The sequence below is a fragment of the Micropterus salmoides genome, unplaced genomic scaffold (assembly GCF_014851395.1).
Source record: "Micropterus salmoides isolate LMB-PRFRI ecotype aquatic unplaced genomic scaffold, ASM1485139v1 Ms_hic_scaffold_16, whole genome shotgun sequence".
Lineage (NCBI taxonomy): Eukaryota > Metazoa > Chordata > Actinopteri > Centrarchiformes > Centrarchidae > Micropterus > Micropterus salmoides.
This window is the reverse complement of record NW_024040707.1, coordinates 4,213,977-4,236,767: the sequence shown is the minus strand read 5'-3', so window position 1 is coordinate 4,236,767 and position 22,791 is coordinate 4,213,977. Positions and strand designations below refer to the sequence as shown.

At 37.5% G+C, this 22,791-nt stretch overlaps 1 protein-coding gene across 3 annotated transcripts in view; it reads left to right on the top strand.

The window, feature by feature from the left end:
• acss2 (acyl-CoA synthetase short chain family member 2) overlaps positions 1-20,883 on the top strand; it is a 43,937-nt gene extending 23,054 nt beyond the window's left edge. The window contains exons 6-19 of one of the 3 annotated variants that reach the window (XM_038721983.1): positions 17-92; positions 926-1,037; positions 2,641-2,685; positions 5,800-5,937; positions 7,686-7,856; positions 9,059-9,192; positions 9,403-9,535; positions 11,860-11,916; positions 13,915-13,995; positions 14,098-14,206; positions 14,668-14,736; positions 16,458-16,634; positions 16,912-16,986; positions 17,543-20,883. In XM_038721983.1, coding sequence (XP_038577911.1) covers positions 17-92; positions 926-1,037; positions 2,641-2,685; positions 5,800-5,937; positions 7,686-7,856; positions 9,059-9,192; positions 9,403-9,535; positions 11,860-11,916; positions 13,915-13,995; positions 14,098-14,206; positions 14,668-14,736; positions 16,458-16,634; positions 16,912-16,986; positions 17,543-17,670 — 1,505 coding nt within the window. In that variant the 3' untranslated portion in view covers positions 17,671-20,883. Of the gene's footprint in view, positions 1-16; positions 93-925; positions 1,038-2,637; positions 2,686-5,799; positions 5,938-7,685; positions 7,857-9,058; positions 9,193-9,402; positions 9,536-11,859; positions 11,917-13,914; positions 13,996-14,097; positions 14,207-14,667; positions 14,737-16,457; positions 16,635-16,911; positions 16,987-17,542 lie in introns of all 3 variants that reach the window. The other 2 variants (XM_038721982.1, XM_038721984.1) reach the window with 2 other exon arrangements.
• Positions 20,884-22,791: the final 1,908 nt, after the last annotated feature.

Below are 22,791 nucleotides of genomic sequence, written 5' to 3'. Positions count from 1 at the left end.
TCTCTCGTTCCTTCAGATGGGTTCTATCGAGGAGATAAGCTGATCAACCTGAAGCTCATAGCTGACGAAGCACTGCAGAAATGCAGGAACAAGTAAGCACACACACACACACTAACACACACAGGAATGCTATACCTGAATGTTGTATTTACATACACAAACACTTATACAGTGATCAGCCGCTTACATAATTCATGTATATATGGACTGAAAAGCTTGGGACAGAATCTTTCCTGTTTAAATAATCTGCTTATAGTAATCAAGTTGTCTGTTAACAGTGGAACGTTGTCCATCTTTCTGTGTAGGAGTGTGGACTGAACGACCATATGTAATCTTGAAATTGAAAATGTGTAGGCACCCTGTGATCAGGATTGGGATCATCTGAAAATTCTTCCTCCAAATGCAGCAAAAACATGTAATTAACTAAGTTTTAAATATGACATTAACCAGTAAAAACATTTGACATCTCTCTTGTCCAGGAATACGCAGTTTCACGTGAAACCAACAGTCAGACATGTTTCATTACAATTTCTTTTCCAACACACAGACACACACAACCTTGATTGTCTTGATGTTGATGGACAAAGCAGCCACTCTGAACTGAGTTGACAATGAAACAATGTTGGATTTACTGTAGATACGCTCTCTTCACACCATGCATTTGCACAATCTTGCTGTTTCGCTACTGAATAGATGGATGATCCAGTAGCAACATGCGAGCAAAACCATTTGGTTAATATTTTATCCTTCAGACACGGCAGTATTCCAGTGCATCGCCACACTTCTGCAATACTCTTTGAAATTAAATAGTTGAATAGATGAAAAATTACTTAATGCACACTGAGGATTGAGAGAAACGATATGCTCACTGGGTGTAAGACGGTAATAAATACCCCGTCTGGATGTCTCTTCTCTCTCTGTGCAGGGGTTTCCCAGTACACAGGTGTATAATGCTGAAGCACTTGTCTAAAGAAGCAGAAGACACTCCCCTGGGCTCTCAGTCTCCTCCCGCCAAACGATCCTGCCCTGATCTGCAGGTAAACCATAAACTAGAGCCCCAAACTTGCCCGTTCCAGACCAGGCCAAAGAGTCACTGCAGCCTGTGTTTGAAACATTAGTCTGATCTTCTGCGGTTATACTGAATCATCATATCATGCTGTCCCAGCATGTTGTATTCTTTTATATGTTAAGTTAATTTAAGTTCACATTCTCCACAAGAAAACATCACTGCTTTGCTTCTCCCACTTTACTCACACAAATCACAGAGGGGTCAGGCTTACTAACATGTGAATAATACTAATTCTCATCCGATTCCTGTGTGTCTTTTAAAGGAGAAGGGTGGCGACATTCTGTATTTTTATTGTCAACGCGCATCCCATGATAAGACAAAAAACCAACAATTTAACTGATCTAAAACGGAAATTATCCTTCTCTGGGCCGTGCATAATAAAATGTACCTGGGTGACGTTCAGACATGTTTGGTGTGTGCGTTTCTTTTATTCAAAGAACTCATATAAGAAAGCAGGAAATTTAATCTGTTTCACCCTCAAACAGAAAAAACAAAACAACAACATTTAATGGATGGGACTTTGACGAGATGGGCAATGATTTTAAGTGCCTTGATGAGGAGGAGGAGGAGGAGATTTAGTTTTCACTGCTCTGCTAGGAGATCACTTGTTACATCCAAACTCTGAAAGAAAAACCTCTCAGCTAGATGTTGGATCTAGTCACTGTTGAGGATTTGGTAGGTGTCACCTGCTTTGTGATCTATGGTTACCCATAACACCCTTCTCTGCATAGGTTTGCAATAATGTTAAGTTGGCTCTCCTCAGAAGCATAATTCCAGTTTGTGCGTATCACGGCCTGATGTCGCTCCTTCCTCTGAGCCACAGAGCTCCATTGTTGTCCAAAAACTATTAAAAAGCCATCAGTGAGCCTCACTGCTGCACTGGGTCACATGTTCCTTCATCACCACAAACACACATACTGTAGTTTATTCTAACTCAGTCCCACACGCACCGTCCCGCTGATCCAAAAATGTGGATTCGTCCGCCACTAAAAATAGTCCCCAACAAATGCACTGTTTCCTCCTGTTAGTTCGATTTAAAAACTACAGTGAGCAGCTGTTTCTTAGGAAATTACTGAGCCTCTTTTTAAGAAATATAACTATGTATTTGTGAGGTGTTTTTAAAAAGATTTGCATCTTCATTATGGGCCAATGGGCTCGGAGCGGAGAGCCTCAGCCCAGAGGTCAGACTGTGTTGCAACATGCTGCTGGTTTGGGTCTTTTCATGGGATTCATTGCAGAGAACACAAATATAGAATGAAGCCTTATCTGTTAAATATAATTTAATGTTTTGTATTTCTAATCTACATGTTCATAAAGTTGGAGATGCCGCTGAATTTGGGTTATTTGGGCATCAAGGACTGTCTTTATGTTCTAAGGCACTTCTTTTTCTGTTGTTCTGTAGTCTTGAAAAGCTCCTAAAACGTCTCCCAATGTGTTAACTTGAGGTGACATTGCGGACTCAGGTTTCTGTATCTTGTGTTCTTTTAATGTGAGTTTTTAAAATAACCACTCTCCCTCATTGACTTCTCCTTCCTCCACCTCCTCTTCCTTTCTTCCCTCCCATCCAGCAGGAGAAACAGACAGGGAGAGTAAAGAAAACACGTCCTGTTCCGCAGGTATTTTCATTCCCTCATCTCTCCACTAAACCCCCATAACACTGTTTTTACTTTTGCTTTTGAAAGGAGAATTTCACCCACAAGCAGATGTCTGCTGTAGGGTAAAAACAAAAAACAAAGTAAAAGGTTTTTCAATAAAATTTTAGAGGCAGTTTAGTTGTCTTTCATGACTTGGCATGTCAAGTCTTTTAAAACATCCTGATAAAATTTAAGAAACTGCTTGTTTATTGTTTTTACCCAGCAACGCAGTTTGTTTATTCCTGTGATGTTTGACAGTTCAGCTTACATTTGTGAACATGACAAAATGATTTCCCCTGATTTAGTAAAGATTGAACTTAAATTCTGAGAAGAACATTTTATCTCTGATATCTGCTTAAAATGTGAAACGGACACAATAAGTTAAATCAAGACGTAAAACTCGATTTTTTTTGTTGCAGTTAATTACTTGTCAGCTTTAAAAATTACATTTCAGATTGACTGATTTGCAGCAGAATCTAAATTAAGACCAGAAATGGGACATGAATGGAAATAAAAAGAATTATACGTGAAGTTTACAGAGACGATATTACACCATAAAAGATGGGAAAGGGTTGCTTGTGTTATCAAATGCTTGCTGTGCTGTTTATTCATTGGAATAAAATCTCTGAAAGCGTGGCATTTGGATTAACACTGTTCTTCTTCTTTTTTTTTTGTATATGTTGTGAACACGCTCTTTAAATTGCGGTTGTACACTTTCGCCTCCGACTATTCTCTTGTTGGAGTTGAGCACCTTTTTTAGATTTTGTACACAGCCCAAACTGACCTGCTGTCTGTGACTGAAAGGTATTGTGTTTTTCTGAACTTCTGTATAACACTTCTCTCCTTTACTCACCCGCCACATGCCAGGAAGAATCAGCGGTCTGTTGTTCAGGATTGGATTTTTGGTTTGAATACAGATACTTTGCCTTCTACAATTTTAAAACTTCTCTGAAGGCCACATTTCTAAGCCGGAAGGCTTTGAATCAGTGGTGTTAATTCAGCTAGAAAAAGGCCTTCGCCGTTATGAAAAAGGTTCTTAAGGGTTAACGTTTACAATTTTCCCATTTTCTGTTCTATTGTGAGCATCTTCTTCTTTTATGTGTAAATCAATCACACCAGTTAGCTGTGAAGGGCTCGTGATATTGAAAAAAAGTCAATACTCAAGGTCCACTTAATAGCTTACGATTTGTGAGCCCAGAGAAAAGCTAGTAAGCGGCCTTGAATTAAGAAATCAGCATTCACTCTCGTTTAGCTCTGTTTGTTCATCACTACTAAACACATTGTCACATTAAGTGATACGTTAATATAAAAATATAGATTATAGTCGCTTTAAAGAGTGAATTGCTCAGAAATATTGAAAAACAGCACTAATATTTTGCCTACTTGCAAGAGGTCATAATGAGCATAATCCACACAACACACTCCAATGAACTAATTAAAATCCATGAGCAACACTTTAGTATTATTGGTTATAAACATTCAGTATAATTGTATATTTTATTGTATTTTGTTCATATATTTGCCATATTATGATACATATCACAAAATATTCTTTTAATTTCCTTATATTGATTCCAGTCTTACCGCTCAGCCCTCACCTCATGTCATGTGGTATAGAATCAGATTTATGTCTAAATGCACAAACTATTTATTTACAAAGCTTTCCTCCTTGTATTTTACCCAGATGCAGAAACAAACAGACCCCTGATTCTTTCTCAGAAACTTAGTTGTATATAAATAAAGAGGCAGAGCCCTGTGTTTTCTCTTTTCGACAGCCACGTTGCCTCACATCTGTCGACGTTAATATTGTTTTCTCTGCTTGTGCACATAAAGATTTAAAGATGGTGCATCTGCAAGCAAACCTGTATAATAATAATAATAAAAAAAAAACACGCAGTAAACACTTGGGTCATAATTAAAAACACATGGCCCTGCCAACATGATATCACCTTTAACATGATGTGGATCAGCTCTGTACAAATGTCACCATGAAAACAGCATTATGGGATGGATCGCTCTGTGAACAATGTAGAGTGGACATCAGATCTGGGTCGGTTTACTGTTTGTTAATGAAAGGAGCTCACTTGATTTTTCTGGGACCTCTGCAGAGACGGAGCTTTTTTAAAGAGTAAAATCCTTTTTTGTTGAACCACACACAGTCACTAAATCACTCTCATCAAAGCTGCCAGACTCCCTTGACAAAAATAACACTGTGTCAATTGCCAAAACACACCAAAGTCACACAATAACACCAACAAACTAACCGACCGAGGCAGCGGTAGGAAAAGCAACTCCTGTGCTCTGCGAGGTAAAATCACTGTTTTTGGCAATGGAGTCTGGTGGCTTTGACGAGCGCGATATAGCGACTCTTTCTTGATAAAGAGAAAAGGCATCTTACTGCACAACAAAAGGATTACATTGCTGTATTGCTCGCTCAATACAAGTTTCAAAAAATGTTTTCCCAATTAGTCACAGACACAATTACATGGGAAAATAAGGTCCAGGCTGAAAAATACCGAAGTAGTTGTGGATTTTGTGGGGACATGACTTATTATTTTATTTTATATATTTCTCTGCTTGTCTTATCTTCCTACATATCTTTCTCTATCTTTTCTCCCTTTTTTCTTTCTGTTAGTCCAAAGGCTTTCATGCTTTTTATAAACGAAGATTCCCTTTCCCCTATTGTTCCTTAAACTACTATATATATATATATATATATTTCACTTAATATTTTTGTTTTAATTTAATTTTATATCAAACAGTACATGACCCAGCTCTGATTGACACACAGGGAATACGTTACAACAGAACTTGCGTTTTTTGTAACTTTTCTAACAACTCTTTTATTGCTTTATTCACCGTGACTCAGATCTACAGATGTCTTTCTCTTCTTTGAACTCTCTCCCAGCTGGTTTGTCAAACTAACTCTCTTTCACATTTGCTTCGTGTTTTAGATTATAGAGACGATTGTTGTTTTGAATGTTGAGTGGCTTGATTGACGGGGATTTTATTGACAACTTGGGGGAATGTGTGTGCTCATTTGTTCTTTCTGTTTGTGTCTACGCACGTTTGTATGTGTGTGTTTTTCGATACCAGGTCCCGTGGAACCCAGAGGTGGACTTGTGTTGGCACACACTCGTACGTGGAGCTTCAGATGAGTGTGAACCAGAGTGGTGCGATTCAGAAGATCCTCTCTTCATCCTCTACACCAGTGGCTCAACCGGCAAACCAAAGGTAGAGGAAACACACACCTTTTCACAGAATTAAACAGTATAGCTGTGATGTTCTGTACACATGAATACAAACAAGCCATTAAGCCATACGAATCAACCAAAACTTTTCTGGTTCTAGCTTCTTAAATATGAAGACTTACTGCTTTCTTTATATCATTAAATATAAAAGAAAAATTAAGTCTATTTGAGTTTTAGGCTGTTGGTCATGTCATTTTAGGCTCTGGGAAACAGCGACTTATGTTTTTTGATATTGTCTGGCATTGTATTGCCTAAATTAGTACGTTTTTTTTTTTAACAATTTATGTAAAACAGTAAAACCACGTTATCAAATTATTCATAATAAGAATAATTCTTAAATGCAGCCCTAATCTGAGGTTTTTAATAAGGGATGCACTGATTCCATATAATAAACTTTTATAAATAAATATAATTTTTTTAACAGTGTTTAAAAAAAAGAAAAGAAAATATAAATAAATTAAATAACAATAAAGTCACACAGATAAAAAGAAGAGATTTAAAAGCAGCAAGAGATTTAGCAAACCTGATGTCAGCAGATAAGTTGAGATCTGGGAAAGACCAGAAAGCCACCATCAACGGGTTTGTATATATATATTTTTTTATATAATTAGGTCGTGTAAAGCCTTGAATGTCAACAGTAACCTTTTAAAATCAGTGTAGAAATGAACAGGTAGCACACACAGGGAGGCCAGAAGTGAAGTAATATGATCCGGTTTTCTTGAACCGGTAATAATCCTAGCATCAGCATTTTGAACCAACCAAAAGAGATAGATGGAAGCCGGAGTAAGAGGGCATTACAGAAATCTAGACTGGAAAAAATTAAATCACCGACAACCTGCGATTTTTGTGTAGTTTGTTTTGTTGTAAGAAACTGGACTCAACTTTTTTACTTCATCAAGACAAACGCCAGAATTGAATAAAATGCCCACGTTTCTTGCAGTTGGCTTAATGTTTGGTGATAAGGGTCAAAGATTTCAGACTAGTGCCTCAACTAAAGGTAAAACATTGGTAACACTGGGCCTGTGTTACCAAACATTTTGTTTTAGAGATTAAACAACAACAACAACTGCATTTCTTGTTCCGCTCTTCTGTTTTATCATTTATGATGATTTTCAAGGACAGTATCGGTGTTTGTTGTACATTGTAGAATATTTACTACAGAATGGAAAAGTCTGCAGATGTGGTTCAGTGTAACAACTATTCAGACTTGTACATCCATATGTTTAGGGCTGCTCATTTTGAAATTTGTAGTGAATTTGTGGGATCTTTTGCAAACTCCAACATCTGAGACGTGGAAGTCGACTTTGCCATAATGTTCTTTTCAGATGCTTTTCAGCCAGAGGCTTTCTGTTGCACTTCGATTTACTTGTCTTCCTGGTGCACATCAAAAGAAAGTTAAATTTTGAAGTAAACTGGCAGAAAATGTTAGTAACTGCGACTTTATAATAATAGTCATGTCCGTGTAATAAGGTCATTTCTTAGAATATAAGCAAAGATGAATCTTAGCACAGTTTGGCCCCAATTACATTGTTAAAACTATTTACACCATAGTCCATGTATTTTTACCTCCACCTGTAAAGTTAGGATGTCTGTCTTTTTAACTCCTGTCCGTTTGAACTTTAAAATAAGCTCTTTGTCTTCTGCTCTGTAAATCACACCTTTGCTCACTGATGAAACTGTTTTTTTTTTTTTTTCCTTCTCCACCTCTGTTAACCCTCCTCTCGTCTGCAGGGAGTTCTTCACACCGTCGGCGGCTACATGCTCTACACTGCCGCCACCTTCAAACTGGTGTTTGACTACCAACCCAATGATGTCTACTGGTGCACGGCAGACATTGGTTGGATCACCGGACACTCCTACATCACCTACGGCCCGCTGGCCAATGGGGCCACCAGTGTGCTAGTGAGTGCAGGCTTACTCAACTTCCTGTTTTTACAACCAGCTTGGCTGATTGCCGGCCTGTGGTGACTTATGCATAATGATTTGCAACTGAAGATGTTGACCAATAGTTAAATGTGCTTTCTTTACTTAAAAAGTGAATAGATAAACAAAGAAATACTTTTCTTTTTTAAATGTTTTGGTCTGTAGTAGCCATTAGCAACGGTGAGATGTGAAGGTGAGTTAACTTTGCTTTGAAACACTGTTGAAACAGCAGATGAGCTGCTGCCCTTTGGGCTTATTCTCACATCATAAACATTTTTTACAGCTTCAGTAGACTTGCGCTCATTGTGAGTCACCATTACAGGGAGTTACCTAAACATGAGATAACACCGTGGTTTCTTCATAACGCCAGAGTTGCGTCATTATTAGCTTGAGTCAGTTGTGATGAACTTGCATCGGCCAACAGCTGCGAGACAAACCCATATTTAGTCACGCAAGAGATCTAATTTAACTAAAAGACGTGAGAGAAAACACAACATTAGTTACTGTTAAGAGCAGAAGTATCTATACAAGTCATATTTAAACTAATACTCCAGTGATTTATGAATTTAACTCATCAGCAACATGTAGTAAGTTGGAATAGTTTTAATTATACCATAAAAACATAAATATGGACAATATACAGTATGTAGGGAGCATTTTCATGCTCAAATTCAGGTCAGAATTGGAACATAAACACAATTTGCAGCATAAACACTGTATTTTATGTATTTATATCTAAAAATCAGGTAAAATTAAACAGATTTCTGATCATCCTAATCACCAAATGGTCAATTTATTGTTAAGTCGAAAAATGATTCAGCAGCTATGTGAATGTTGGATGATCCTTTTTTTCACTTTTTAAAAAGAAAAAATGGCAGATCTGCTTCTGCAGTTTTATATCATTGTAAGTTGAAAATGGTTGGACTGTTTGGTTGGACTATACACTAATAAATGTCACGTTGGGCTTTAAGGAAGTTGTGATGGACTTTTCTTCATCATTTTTCCTCACATTTGATAAACCAAATGATTGTCAGTTGCAGCCTTAGTAAATTCCTAAATGTTATTATAATTGTTAAACAGGCTGAACGCTGAAGACACAATCCCAGTTCCCCACACCGTAACCAAGCCTGAAATGTGACGTTGATTTAGTTTTTTATATTCACCGTTTGTGTGTGTTTCAGTTTGAGGGCCTGCCCACTTACCCAGATGTTAGCCGGATGTGGGAGATAGTGGATAAATATCTTGTGACCAAGTTCTACACGGCTCCGACCGCCATCAGATTGCTGATGAAGTACGGCAGTGAGCCGGTGCAGAAGTAAGTCGTCTCCTACCATCATTTTTCTGAAAATCCACATTTATATTAAACACTCGTAGTTAGACCTAAAAAAACCAACAGGAAACTGCTGTTCTACATCTCACTGGTACAAACAGACCGTTTAATGGTTTCTGTGGTAAATCACTTAATCTTGTCCCCTCTCTCTGTCTCTGTCTCTGTCTCTCTCTCTCTCTGTCTCTGCCTCTGCAGGTATAAGCGAGAGTCTCTGAAGATTTTGGGGACGGTGGGAGAGCCCATCAACCCTGAGGCCTGGCAGTGGTACTACACTGTGGTGGGAGAGAAGAGATGCCCTGTTGTTGACACCTTCTGGCAGACAGAAACTGTATGTTATAGTTATTATTACACACTCAAAAATCCACTGAGGGGCTTCCAGTTGTCTTAAGACATCCATCCATCCATCGTCAACCACTTATCCTACGTACATGGTCGCGGGGGTCTTAAAAAACATAATTTTTTAATTTGTAACTAATTTCCTCATGGAAACACGTAAATATTTTCTACTTGTTTTGGGCAAATTAAAACGTATTTATATCATTTTGTATTTGTTGACCATTACTTGTTTTTAATTTCCTCACTCTGAAGCTGTGATTGCAAACTGTTGACTATGGGGTGCCCCTAGGGACATTATTCAGAATTACCATGCATATACATTTACTTTTCTTCTCACATACACATATGAAACCAAACTCATTCACATACTATACTGAAAAGCTCACACACATACAAGTAAAATACTTTTACACACACAACTGACAATATTACGCTCACATACACACAACTGAAACACACACACATACATGTGAAATGTTCTCACACACACAACTGAAACACACACACACATACATGTGAAATGTTCTCACACACACAACTGAAACACACACACACATACATGTGAAACGCTCACACACACAACTGAAACACACACACATACATGTGAAATGTTCTCACACACACATCTGAAACACACACACACATACATGTGAAACGCTCACACACACAACTGAAATGCTCTCACACACACACAACTGAAACGCTCTCACACACACACACAACTGAAACGCTCTCACACACACACAACTGAAATGCTCTCACACACACACACACACAACTGAAATGCTCTCACACACACACAACTGAAATGCTCTCACACACACACAACTGAAATGCTCTCACACACACACAACTGAAATGCTCTCACACACACACAAATGAAACGCTCTCACACACACACACAACTGAAACGCTCTCACACACAACTGAAACACACACACACACATGTGAAATGTTCTCACACACACAACTGAAACACACACACACATACATGTGAAACGCTCACACACACACAACTGAAACGCTCTCACACACACACACAACTGAAACGCTCTCACACACACACACACAACTGAAACGCTCTCACACACACACACAACTGAAACGCGCTCTCACACACACAAATGAAACGCTCTCACACACACACACACACACAAATGAAACGCTCTCACACACACACACACACAATGAAACGCTCTCACACACACACAAATGAAACGCTCTCACACAAATGAAACGCTCTCACACAACTGAAACGCTCTCACACACACACACACACACAACTGAAACGCTCTCACACACACACACACACACAACTGAAACGCTCTCACACACACACACACACAACTGAAACGCTCTCACACACACACACACACAACTGAAACGCTCTCACACACACACAACTGAAACGCTCTCACACACACAACTGAAACGCTCTCACACACACACAACTGAAACGCTCTCACACACACACAACTGAAACGCTCTCACACACACACACACACAACTGAAACGCTCTCACACACACACACAACTGAAACGCTCTCACACACACAAATGAAACGCTCTCACACACACACAAATGAAACGCTCTCACACAAATGAAACGCTCTCACACAACTGAAACGCTCTCACACACACACACACACAACTGAAACGCTCTCACACACACACACACACAACTGAAACGCTCTCACACACACACACACACAACTGAAACGCTCTCACACACACACACACACACAACTGAAACGCTCTCACACACACACAACTGAAACGCTCTCACACACACACAACTGAAACGCTCTCACACACACACAACTGAAACGCTCTCACACACACACAACTGAAACGCTCTCACACACACACACACAACTGAAACGCTCTCACACACACACACAACTGAAACGCTCTCACACACACACAAATGAAACGCTCTCACACACTCAAGTAAAATGTATGTTGTATAAAAGCATTTCAGTATGTTGTGGTAGTATTATTTAAAGTTTTGGTGTGTAGCTTTAATGTTAACTTACCTGAAGTACAAGCTGGGATCAGCTGGGACAAACCATAGAATTTCGTGTGTGTGTGTGTGTGTGTTTTTCAGTTGTGTTTGTGTGTGTGTGAATGAGTTTGGTTTCATATGTGTATGTGAGAGGAAAAGTACATGTATATGCATGGTAATTCTGAATAATGTCCCTAGGGGCACCTGATAGTTGACTGTGCCGCCCCATGCTGGACAGACAGTGTACTCACACCATATTGTTCAGTTTTAGTTCTTCAAGACTAATAACTGGATGTTTTCTGACCTTTCAGGGTGGACATGTGTTGACTGCTCTACCTGCAGCCACGCCCATGAAACCTGGATCCGCTGTGAGTAAATAAAACACACTCTATATTAGTGCTACATCGTCAGGCAAGGCAAATTTATTTATATAGCATACTTCAGACACAAGGCAGTTTCAAAGTGCTTAACAGACATGTTGACTTTACAAGAAATTAAAACAAACCTTTAAAAGAAATTAATAATATATAGTGTGAACAATTGGCGCTAATGCTGCTTTAAAGAATAACAAGCTTTTAAAGGCGGCAAGAGTTGGGGCACACCTTAAAGTGAGGGCAAGGCAAGTTTATATGTATAGCACATTTCAACAACAAGGTAATTCAAAGTGTTTTACATAAAACATAAAAGCAACAGGCAAATATATATATTAAAAAAAAAAGAGTTTAAAAGCAGCATAGGGAAATTGAAAAAATACTTTAAAATATAATAAAAGTTACTGTGCAGTGTACAATCAGGGTTAAAAGAGTTAAATGGAAAATAAAAACAGGCTGAGAGGTTGAGCAAATAATTGAGTTACAATTATTTTGAAAAGAGAATAAACAGAGTACAGTACACTTAATCTACTCTCTAGCTAGTCTGTACTCTGGTCCATAGCAATCTTTGGGTCCACTGAAACTCCAAAAACCCTCGGACACTACAGAGAAACCAGGACATGTCTGTCACTCTCATTATCTTTTCACTCAGTTACCTACTCATTTCTCACCGTGTAAATATTTAATTAAAAGCAATGGAAAAAAGCTAAAAACAAAGAAAAAGAAAACAGGACAGTAAAAGTTACAGTGCAGTGTAAGTTATCAATCTACTAGTTAATGGCAGTGGTAAAAAAAAAAAAAAGGGCAGTTAAAGTGTGTTTGGTACCAGTTAATTGCAAACTGTGTAAAAACAACAACAACAAAAAAAAACCCATCAACATCAAATTATCATATCATATTTAGCCTCTTTCTACAGTTGCAATGTTGGCCCTTTTTCTGCCTGATTTTACACATCTCTATTTAATATTTAATACATTTTCAAGTAAATATTCAAGGAACTGTAGTTAATGGCTGAAATTAAAGAAAACACCTGTAACATTAAGTGTATTAACATAAAATATGAATTGTAATCATCTCCATGAAAATATAGGACAGTTACTACACATTTTAAAAAAGTTGTTTGTTTGTTTGTTTACAGCGAACCTACTAAAATATAATTTATGTAACTCTTCCAGTTTTACATTTTGTAATTCCCACACTTCTTGTCCGCAAGTATACCAAAGTTTAGGATGATATCAAAAACAAATACGTTTTTACAACGCAATCAGTAAAAGTAATGTACATAGATGTCCTATTTTTGCTTTTGATGACAGTAACTGTTTTTGTGTTGAAAGTAAATATTCGGAGAGTTTATTTAAAAAATAAATAAAAAAACCCCATAAGAACAGACATTAATTAAAGAATATTTAGATTTAAATACAAAAAAGAAAGAAACACAAAATCAACAAAGCAATGGCGGTGAATAAATACATTTAAATAAAGAATAAGGACAAGCTGAGGCAGATATAATATTGAGATATATATCTCAAGATAATCAAGATTTGTTGGACATCATGAATTAACTATGACAGTTTTCTTTGTTAATATGTTGGCTGGTATTCCATATGTATAAAACCTGCCTGCTATGTAGAACTGCAAGATTAATCGATTTTGATCATCTTTTTTTTAAAAAAAATGATTCATTATTTGCAGCCTGAGAGAATTTAATTAATAAGTTTATGCTCCACCCAAAGAGCCAGATGAGTTCTTTATTATTAATTATTTATATACAAATGTGCATAGTTTGAAGCAAGGAAGATACTGACCAGAGATTTTCTTACTAGTTTGTCTTCCTTGTTGAGGTGAAACATTGTCACACTGATCTTGGTAAAATCACGCTTCTGTTACTGTCATTTCACACAAACCTCTATTGAAAATCTAGTTTTAATGTCATGACAGATAAATAAAGTGCATTCAATGAATAACATCTGCCGTGTGCCCTCTTCTGTCCTCCAGACGTTCCCGTTCTTCGGAGTGGTGCCGGCCATCTTGAATGAGTCCGGAGAGGAGCTGGAGGGGCCAAGTGAAGGATACCTGGTTAGGATTATTATTACCACGTCTTGAAATGATCAGAATCATTATGTTGTTTCACCCTTTGGCTGGTCACGTGTGTTGATGGCGTTCTGCTTCTGCCTTCAGGTGTTCAAACAGCCGTGGCCTGGTGTGATGAGGACGGTGTACGGAAACCATCAGAGGTTCGAAACCACCTACTTCAAGAAGTTCCCCGGATATTACGTCACAGGAGACGGTGAGAGACGAGATCTGTTTTGATAAAACACTGGTGGCCTCGGTGAGATATGAGAACAAGATTTTAATTGTAGTGTTGTCTTTCCTGTTTTGTTGTATTTATTGTTTTAAATCGTATTTATCTGTCTCCTACCTCTTTAGACCTGTTACAGCAGTAGAAGAAATAATCTACAAACTGTTATCTTTTTACTAAATTACCTTTCATTGTTTTATCTGTCATCAGCTCTTTGTAACAAACCGCTGGAGGCTGAGAGGCCCTGATGGTTTAGGGATGTTAAAGAAACCTTGAAGTGCAATTTTAAAGTGAGAAAGAAGCTTTGGGCACAGCCGCAGATTAAGAGGCGACCTTCTCTATGCACTTCTGCTAAACTACTGCCGAAAGCACTATGTTCTCACTTATTTGTGTACACATTTTGTTTATTAAAGTTTTATTTTTAACTTCATTTATTTTTTGATTTACAGGTTGCCGTAGAGATAAGGATGGCTACTATTGGATAACAGGAAGGATAGACGACATGCTGAATGTTTCAGGTAAGACTGACCGATGAGCTTATCTGATTACTTACTTATTACAACTTAAGTTAAGATCAAACCTTTGCATGTATGTCACTAAGCCCTCAACTCATTTTTTTTAAATACTATTTAAAAAAAAAAAAAGCAGTCTATACACCAGGCTTCATAAAAACTTTTCGAAAGTTAAAATTAGATGCATATTGAAAGAACCTTGAAGAATAATTATAACTAATGATAAAGCTAGTTAGTCATATTATGTTTATCCTGACTTCATTTACTTGAATTTTTTCAATCTTGTATTTGTAAATCATTATGTTACGATGTCACTAATTGCACTTGTACTTGCAGATGTAATCTAGCTACATCCAACAACTTCTCGAGCTTTAGCCACCTTCCACTGAAAACAGTGGACCGTTCGTTAAACCAACGCATGTAAACACACACAGAAAACACATAATTGACCAATAACAATACATAGAACAAAAGTTATCTTTTTAATAATAATCTCAAGTGACCTATGTTCTGGTATTACAACTCTGTGTGTCGCTGAGATCCCCGTGAATGTGCCACCTTGTGTTCCTTCATGATGAATTTAAAGAGTATGCAATATCCACTTTCCACAAGCACAGAAACTTGTCAACCAGGAATGTATCGCATAGCTTCCTAGAAAACATGAACAGAAGAGTAAAAGAACATTGTCTCAGCTTCATGACGAGCTATAATAATAATCTCTCTCCTCTTCTGTTGCTGATAAAATAATTCTCTACTCCATATATACTCTATATAAATGATATTTGTGATGATAGATGAAATGTGTTATGTTTGCAGAGGACACGAATTTTGTTCAAGAGATGACATGAAAGAATTATTAAAAGGGAGATGATTTTATATGAAAAAGTTGTCACTTGATGAAAATAAAACAAAATTTATGGTGTTGGGTTAGGCCCAACTGAAATAAAACTGAATTTAAATGGAGTGGAAATTGAAAGAGTATTTGTTGCTATTTACAAAACAAGGGATCTGTTAAATGAAAAATATTTAGCATATATTGTACTGTTCACTTATATAATCATCATATTGTGTTGAGGTGTGGGGAAATGCATATAAAACAAATATATATAGACCCTGTAATTGCACTACAAAAAAGCTATTAGAATAATAACTAAGGCGAGTGTCTGTGAATCTACTAAACAATTATTTATAGACTCATGCACATTGAAGTTTGTATTCAAAAACATTGGAAATACTAATAGAAGCCTTCCTGTTTGGATTCAAAAGCTTTTTAAATTAAGAAAAGGAAAGCATAACTTTAGAGGATTGTGTATATTTGAAACATGTAAAGTGAGAACTAATATAAAAAATACAGATGTGTTTCAGTTTTGGGAGTTAAATTATGGAATAGACTTAATGATGAGTTGAAATGGCGTAGCGCTCTGTGGAGATTCAAGAAAGCCTTAAAAAGGAAAAACAATTAAGGATTACAATTTAGATTAGATTTAGAAATTTATTCAATTTAATTTTTTTTTTCTCCTTTTGTTTTTTTCGTATTGCTGGTATTCTGCATTTTAGTGTATAGGATAGGCAAATATAAACGTGGGCTTCAGCCTATTTCGTGTGAATGGATTAGTGGAAGCATATAAAAGATTTTTGTAAATTGCATTTTCACACAAATTGTCATTCTTTCTATTTAGTAAACTGGAATAAACCATTCATACATTCATTCTCTCTTTTCCCCGCAGGTCACTTATTGAGTACGGCGGAGGTGGAGTCGGCTCTGGTCGAGCACGAGGCCGTTGCCGAGGCTGCTGTGGTGGGCAGACCTCATCCTGTCAAAGGAGAGAGCCTCTACTGCTTCGTAACTCTCAATGATGGAGTGACGTTCAACCGCACGCTGGAGGCACAACTCAGAAAACAAGGTTGGGAAACGCAGCTTTTGGAGAGGTGTTTTTTTCCAGCGTTCTGAAACAGCATTTAGATCATCATAGGACACAAAAGGTCTCCACTGAAACCCCAAAATGTTGGGGGGTATTGAAAAAAGAGTAGACTTAAACAAACAATCCTAAATTTGATAGTACTGCACAAATATAAATTCATTGAACAGTTTCTGTAAGTGTTTCTGTACCTGTGTTTGATATGTTTTATTTCTATCATGACTATCTATAATTGTCACTCATTTATTGTTGGTGTTCACAGTACGGGAGAAGATCGGTGCCATTGCAACACCAGACTACATCCAAGATGCTCCAGGACTCCCCAAGACCCGATCTGGTAAATTTGCCAAGTTTACAGAACATTTAAATAGATGCAGGTTTTCATTTTAGCTGTACTCACTGACACTTTTCAAAGAGCCAAACCTGACTGATGTACAGCACTAACGTATTTAGATAGATTTGTTTAAACCATCGCTTCATCCAAATTACAAATAAACCTCTTCTTTAACTTGCCCCAAGGGTTTTGGTTTTATATGAGATATCTTTCTCTAAAATGTCTCCCTACACCTAAACACAAAGGAGGTGAAGGGAACCAGAACATAGTCAACCCATGCAAACTCATGTGCACGTTTAGCTCAGCTGATACTAGTAGTGTGCAAGACTCCTGTTTGGGAGAGTTGTGTGATCGATCCCATCATCCAGCCGACTTTTCTTTGTCTTCCTTGGGCTTGAATCTTTGAAGGGGTGCGAGTTCAAGCTTAAACACGGTGTTTGCTACTTAAAAGTGTACATCCTTTATTTTTGTGAACTTAAAAATTAGCTTTCAGTTTCTCCCTTGATTTTTAAACAAACACAAACGCACCATCATCACTTATGCCTTCCACCCTCTGCAGGTAAAATCATGCGACGGGTGCTCCGAAAAATCGCCTGCGACGAACGAGACCTAGGCGACATCTCCACGCTGGCCGACTCCTCGGTCGTCGAGCAGCTCTTCCAGAACAGATGCTGCACCGCCGTGTGACGGCCTCCAGGATCCTCCCGGGGGGAGGCGCCAACTGCAGCCGCACGCTAGCGGCCACAAACCCAACCAGGGAAGAGGAGGAGGAGAAATTCCGTGGTCTTTACAACAAACAACCTTTAGCTCCTGATGAGTATCACCATGGTGCAGCGGAGCCTGAATTTAAAATGACGCCACTGTCCTTATATGTAAGAACAGCAGCAGGTAGAGACATAACGGCTGGCTGGTTACTGGGCGATATTTCCCACTTCTGTAACTGTGTTAATTACTGATTTTACAACAACAACAAACACAGTCTAGGAATTAATAATTATTAAGTATGTCAGTCTGTTAGTTTAAATGTTTTCCAGAAGCTGACAGAGTTGCTGCTGTTAAAAACAAGGCAGTGGTGTGTGAGACAGCGAGAAGCCAGAGGTTGTTTCAGTACAAGACCGTACTGCAGTGGAGCTGTGTCGAAGAGGTAGAACAGGTTTACACGTCATTTGGTTTTATCCTATCCTATCCTGGTTTTAGCCAATAACACACTGCAATATCTGCTACTAAACTGCTCGGTAATGGTGTACACATTCAGTACTTGTACAGTACTGTTGCACCACAGTGAGTCCCGTGTCACTACAATAGATTTCCTGTGGTTAAAAGACGAGTTTCCACTCTGGAATAAGGCTAATGTGACGTGCTACCTGTAACTACCCTGTCGTTAATGTAACAAGTTGTCTCCTCCCCTCGCTCGCTGCCATAGTACTGTTATGTACACTGATAATTAGCTAAATCTGAAAAAGCTCAGTATTTCTACTAGTTCTAATTTCTGTTATGCTTTTTATTTTTAAACATTTAGACTTGTGTCATTTTTTCATTTTTACGGACTTTTGGTGGGTATTTCTGTTTGTGTGTCTGCACGCTTCTATGATTTTATTTCTTCTATTCTCTTTTAAGTCGCAGGGAAGTGATCAGGCTCTCCTATCAGTCTGGTGGAGACTGGGAAAGTGTTCAGCGCCGTGTAGCTCAGGACAACAAACGGTCGGTTGAAGGGGGAAAAAAAGCGTATTAATAACTCATTTAGTCTTCTCGTGTTTAAGTACTGTGTTGTGTCTAGACTCCACATTTGATTACTAAATCAGAGTTTACAGTGTCTGTGATTAAAATAAGGTACCAAAGTCAATCCCAAATGGCTGTAATTATGTTAGAGTATGATTTGAATTTGGGAAAATAATAAACATTTTTTTTGTGTGACAGCTACAAACTTTTTCTCGACTAATAACCAGGAAAGTGTGGCTGCTATAAAAATATTAATACACAGCAAAGTCCATTAAATCAAAGCAAAGGCTCTGTTAAGAACTTCTTGACTTTATTCACGGCTTCAGTTCCCGTTGGCAAAAGAACATCAGTATGTAAGTCATTCAGAAAGCATAAGGCTGTTGTTATTCTATTATTTTAATTATTTGCTGTCAACATAATCCACAAAAAGACGAGAAAAGACCAAAACCAACATGTCAGTCCGTCTCTCAGCCCATTGGTTCCTACTGAAGACTTAAATCTTAAAAAACACCTCACAAATATACAGATTAATTTTGACACTGTTGTTTTTAGGACAATGTAACTCTCACAGGAGATAATGTTGCATTTGTTGGGGACTATTTTCAGCAGCGGATGAATCCACATGTGGCGCTCTAGTGAGTATTTTGGGCAGCAGGACGGTGTCTGTGAGATTCATCAGGCTGTGATACACAGTACTTGTTAGGAGATGTTTTGGTCTCTTTATGGGATTTCTTGACAATAAGAACATCTAGAATATCACCAGACTTCCTTTATCCTTTAGATATTGAAGAAGAATGTGGGTAAAAAACGGTCTACAACTTTTTTTATTTTATCTTTCTGTGCTAAGAGACTGAAGTCAAGGTTGAAGCAGCATTCACAGCATAAAATTTTGTCAAAAACAACTAAACAACCGAACCAGGAGCTCATTTGGAGCTTGAGGAGATTCTACTCTTTAGTTTCCAACTTGTGCGATTTTTTTTTTTTTGAGAATGATTTGATTCATTCGAGCGACGTGAAGCAGGACCTCGTACAGATCTCATCAGCTTTTCATTGTTTATCTTTTTTTTAATGTGTTGTTTGTGTCTCTATGTGCCAACATAAGTAACAGCGGAGCTGGGTCTATAAAGCTAATATTTGTATCTAATGTTCTAAAAGAAAAATGCAGCTGCATATTTGATTCAGAAGGGTTTTTGTCTGTATAATAACTGGTGAAGGAAAGAGAATTTTGCTGGGGTTTTTTTCTTCTCTGTCCATCTCCAGTTTTGTGTTGTTTTGATTTCCCTGTTTGTATCGACGTATATTCAATGACAGTAAATGTACATGACTACTGCCTCTCGCCCTCTGTCAATGGCTTTTCCTTTTAAAACCGAGAAATATGCTTTTTCCCTGAAGGTTCATGGCGATCAAAATCCACTCCGAACACCTCACGTTGTCTTTTGGTGTGTCAAATGTTTTCACTGCCAGTGAGTGTATAATTCAAAGATTTTTATGAAAATGTATTCAGTATAATCACATAGCTAGAATAAGAAACTGTAGAAACACTAGAAATCATTTCCTAGTTACTAAAAGTAAGGCTAAGAGCAATAATTATTATGTCTTTAGATTATAGTGAGTATTTTTTTTGCTCTTTTGTCCGACGATGAACAGACTGTTTCTGCAGCCAAAGCAGGGAGGAGGAGGAAAGTAGTTCATGGGAGCTAATTAACAGTGCTTGGGTTATTTTTCTAATAAAAGACGTTAATTTTTATTTCTCATTGTTTTTACAAAGTCACTCCATGTTGTGCTGAGCTGCAGCGATAGAATAAGAGTTTAAAAGCCGTCGACACACTCAGGAATGAAAGAAGGTAAAATGAAAATGTTTTTAATGATGCTTTTTAGATTAGAACATGTAGGTTAGTGAGAGAGGTGGTGTTAATGTCGCAATCTAACTTTGAGAATGAAGAGCTACCAAACTTTTTATAACTGAAAAAGTATCCCACAAAATTAAAGTTTGTACACTTAAAAAAAAAAAAAGAACCTAAATAAAGTTAGAGATACTGTGACAAAAAGATAGTCTGAATATATGGCATTTAATGTCACAATTAAAATGGGAATTTGTCATTAGCACAACTCATGAAATGATTAACTGCAGAACTCGCTTTGCTGGAAATTGTTCATGCAATTAAAGCTGCTTTTAAGACATTTCAGTATCATTCTTCTTATTACTAATATTTTTTGGATAGTTTCCTGATTGTTTATGGATGATTTAATATTTCTTTCGGATATACAGGTGCATCTCAGAGAAGAGCTTTAACAGCAGTGCACACCCTGTGTTTATTATGCTTATGTTTAGACTTTTTAACTTATAATAGAAGGAAAAGCACACATGTAAATAATGTTCATCAAAGCTGCATTCATTTAGGTGTGCAAACTGGAACAGTAGAAAGACCAACCAAGATGGTTTTGGTGAGTTACATTTTGTTTCTGCTGAGTTTGAATAAAGAGCAATGATCTGCGAGGTTACTGTAGTAATTGTTTATGGCGTCTTGTGGCTTTGACCAGAGCAAGTAACGGCTGTTTCTGGTTAAACAAAAAGGATCATACACTTTAACACTTTATCTCTGTAGGGCAATGGTTCTCAAACTTGTTCTTGTCACCCCTAAACTGATAGAAATTAGACCACGGACTCCCATTTGATACAATTTTTTTCCCCCATCTGAAAGGATTTTTTTCTTTTATATGTTTTATTACAGAATGTTTATTCAACCCATGACCAAAATAGTCATACGTTCTTTTATTGTGTTACTTATGGATAAAATGTAAAGTAAAAATAAATTATTCCCCTTTTTGCTGGGGACCCTCTGGAGTCCCCTCAAGGACCCCTGGGGTCCCCGGAACCCACTTTAAGAACCACTGCCGTATGGATCCTTTCCATAATGTTTTCAGACACTTAAAAATAAAAATCTGAGCCTGTCAGTGGGAAAACCAAGCACTTTTAGTGGACGTACTTTGACGGAAAGCTATTTCCGAGGTTTAGCTCTCGCCCAATACTGGACCAATAACAAAATATTGTTGTTCCCTTTAGTCACTTAAACACAGAAACATGGGAAAATAGTAAGTTTTCCTTTTAAGTGAGGGATTTAAAAAAGTTTTTATGAAAAATTAGGATGTACTGTAGTGATGACACAAGTTTTCTTTTTGTGGACGGGAAAAACTGCCAACAAAGATGACTAGGTTTTACAGTTCTTGCATTTTTGTTTTATTATTTGTTTGTCTGGCTGGTAAATGGTAATTTTAGATGTGTTTGCCACTCTGACAATTGATATAGCACCTTGGAAATGAAATGTAAATGTGTGTAAATTGCCTTTCACATCAGTCTCTGTAGCTCCTTTCCGTAGGTCATTGGACATTATTCATCATGTTCAGGGTTTCTTATTGCTATCCTAAATGGTATCTATCCCCCTCAGGATTTTTAAGGAAAATGCTAAATTTGGTCTGTTCTGGAAAGTCAGAAACATAATTGTTACCCATTAAACAGATTTGTTTTTTTATTACATACAGCACAGTTTTGACAGAACACACATGGTAAAGGTAAAAAACCTTGACCTTATTCTATGGTTTTATTTACACTTATGACAATATTATTATACGACATATGCTGACACAAATCAAAGCCTGTCTTTTGTGGTTATTTGAAAGTTTTCATACACATTTGATTTAGTAATTTATTTATTCATAAATGTACACAGAAGTCAGTTGTTTCTGATCAACTAGATATTCAGCACAAGTATGACCTGCGCTGGCACTGCGGTAAAAATAGTGACCTACTGAACTGTTACCAGCGTTACTTGTGTTATGGTTTATGTGAGTACAAAAAGACTGAGGGTATACTGTGCTGTGCTACATTTCCACCAGGGTCACACATGTTCCTGTTTGGGTTTTCTTTGATGAATTCATTTTCTGTGCTTTGCTGTGTCATCTCTAAGTGAGCAGGCTACAAGCCAGTTTGTCACATGTTAAAAAGCAGTAATGGGCATCGGATAGTTTTAAATGAATGCAAAGTAATAGCTTGTAAAAGGATACCCATCAGAAAATGCGGAAGTGAAACAA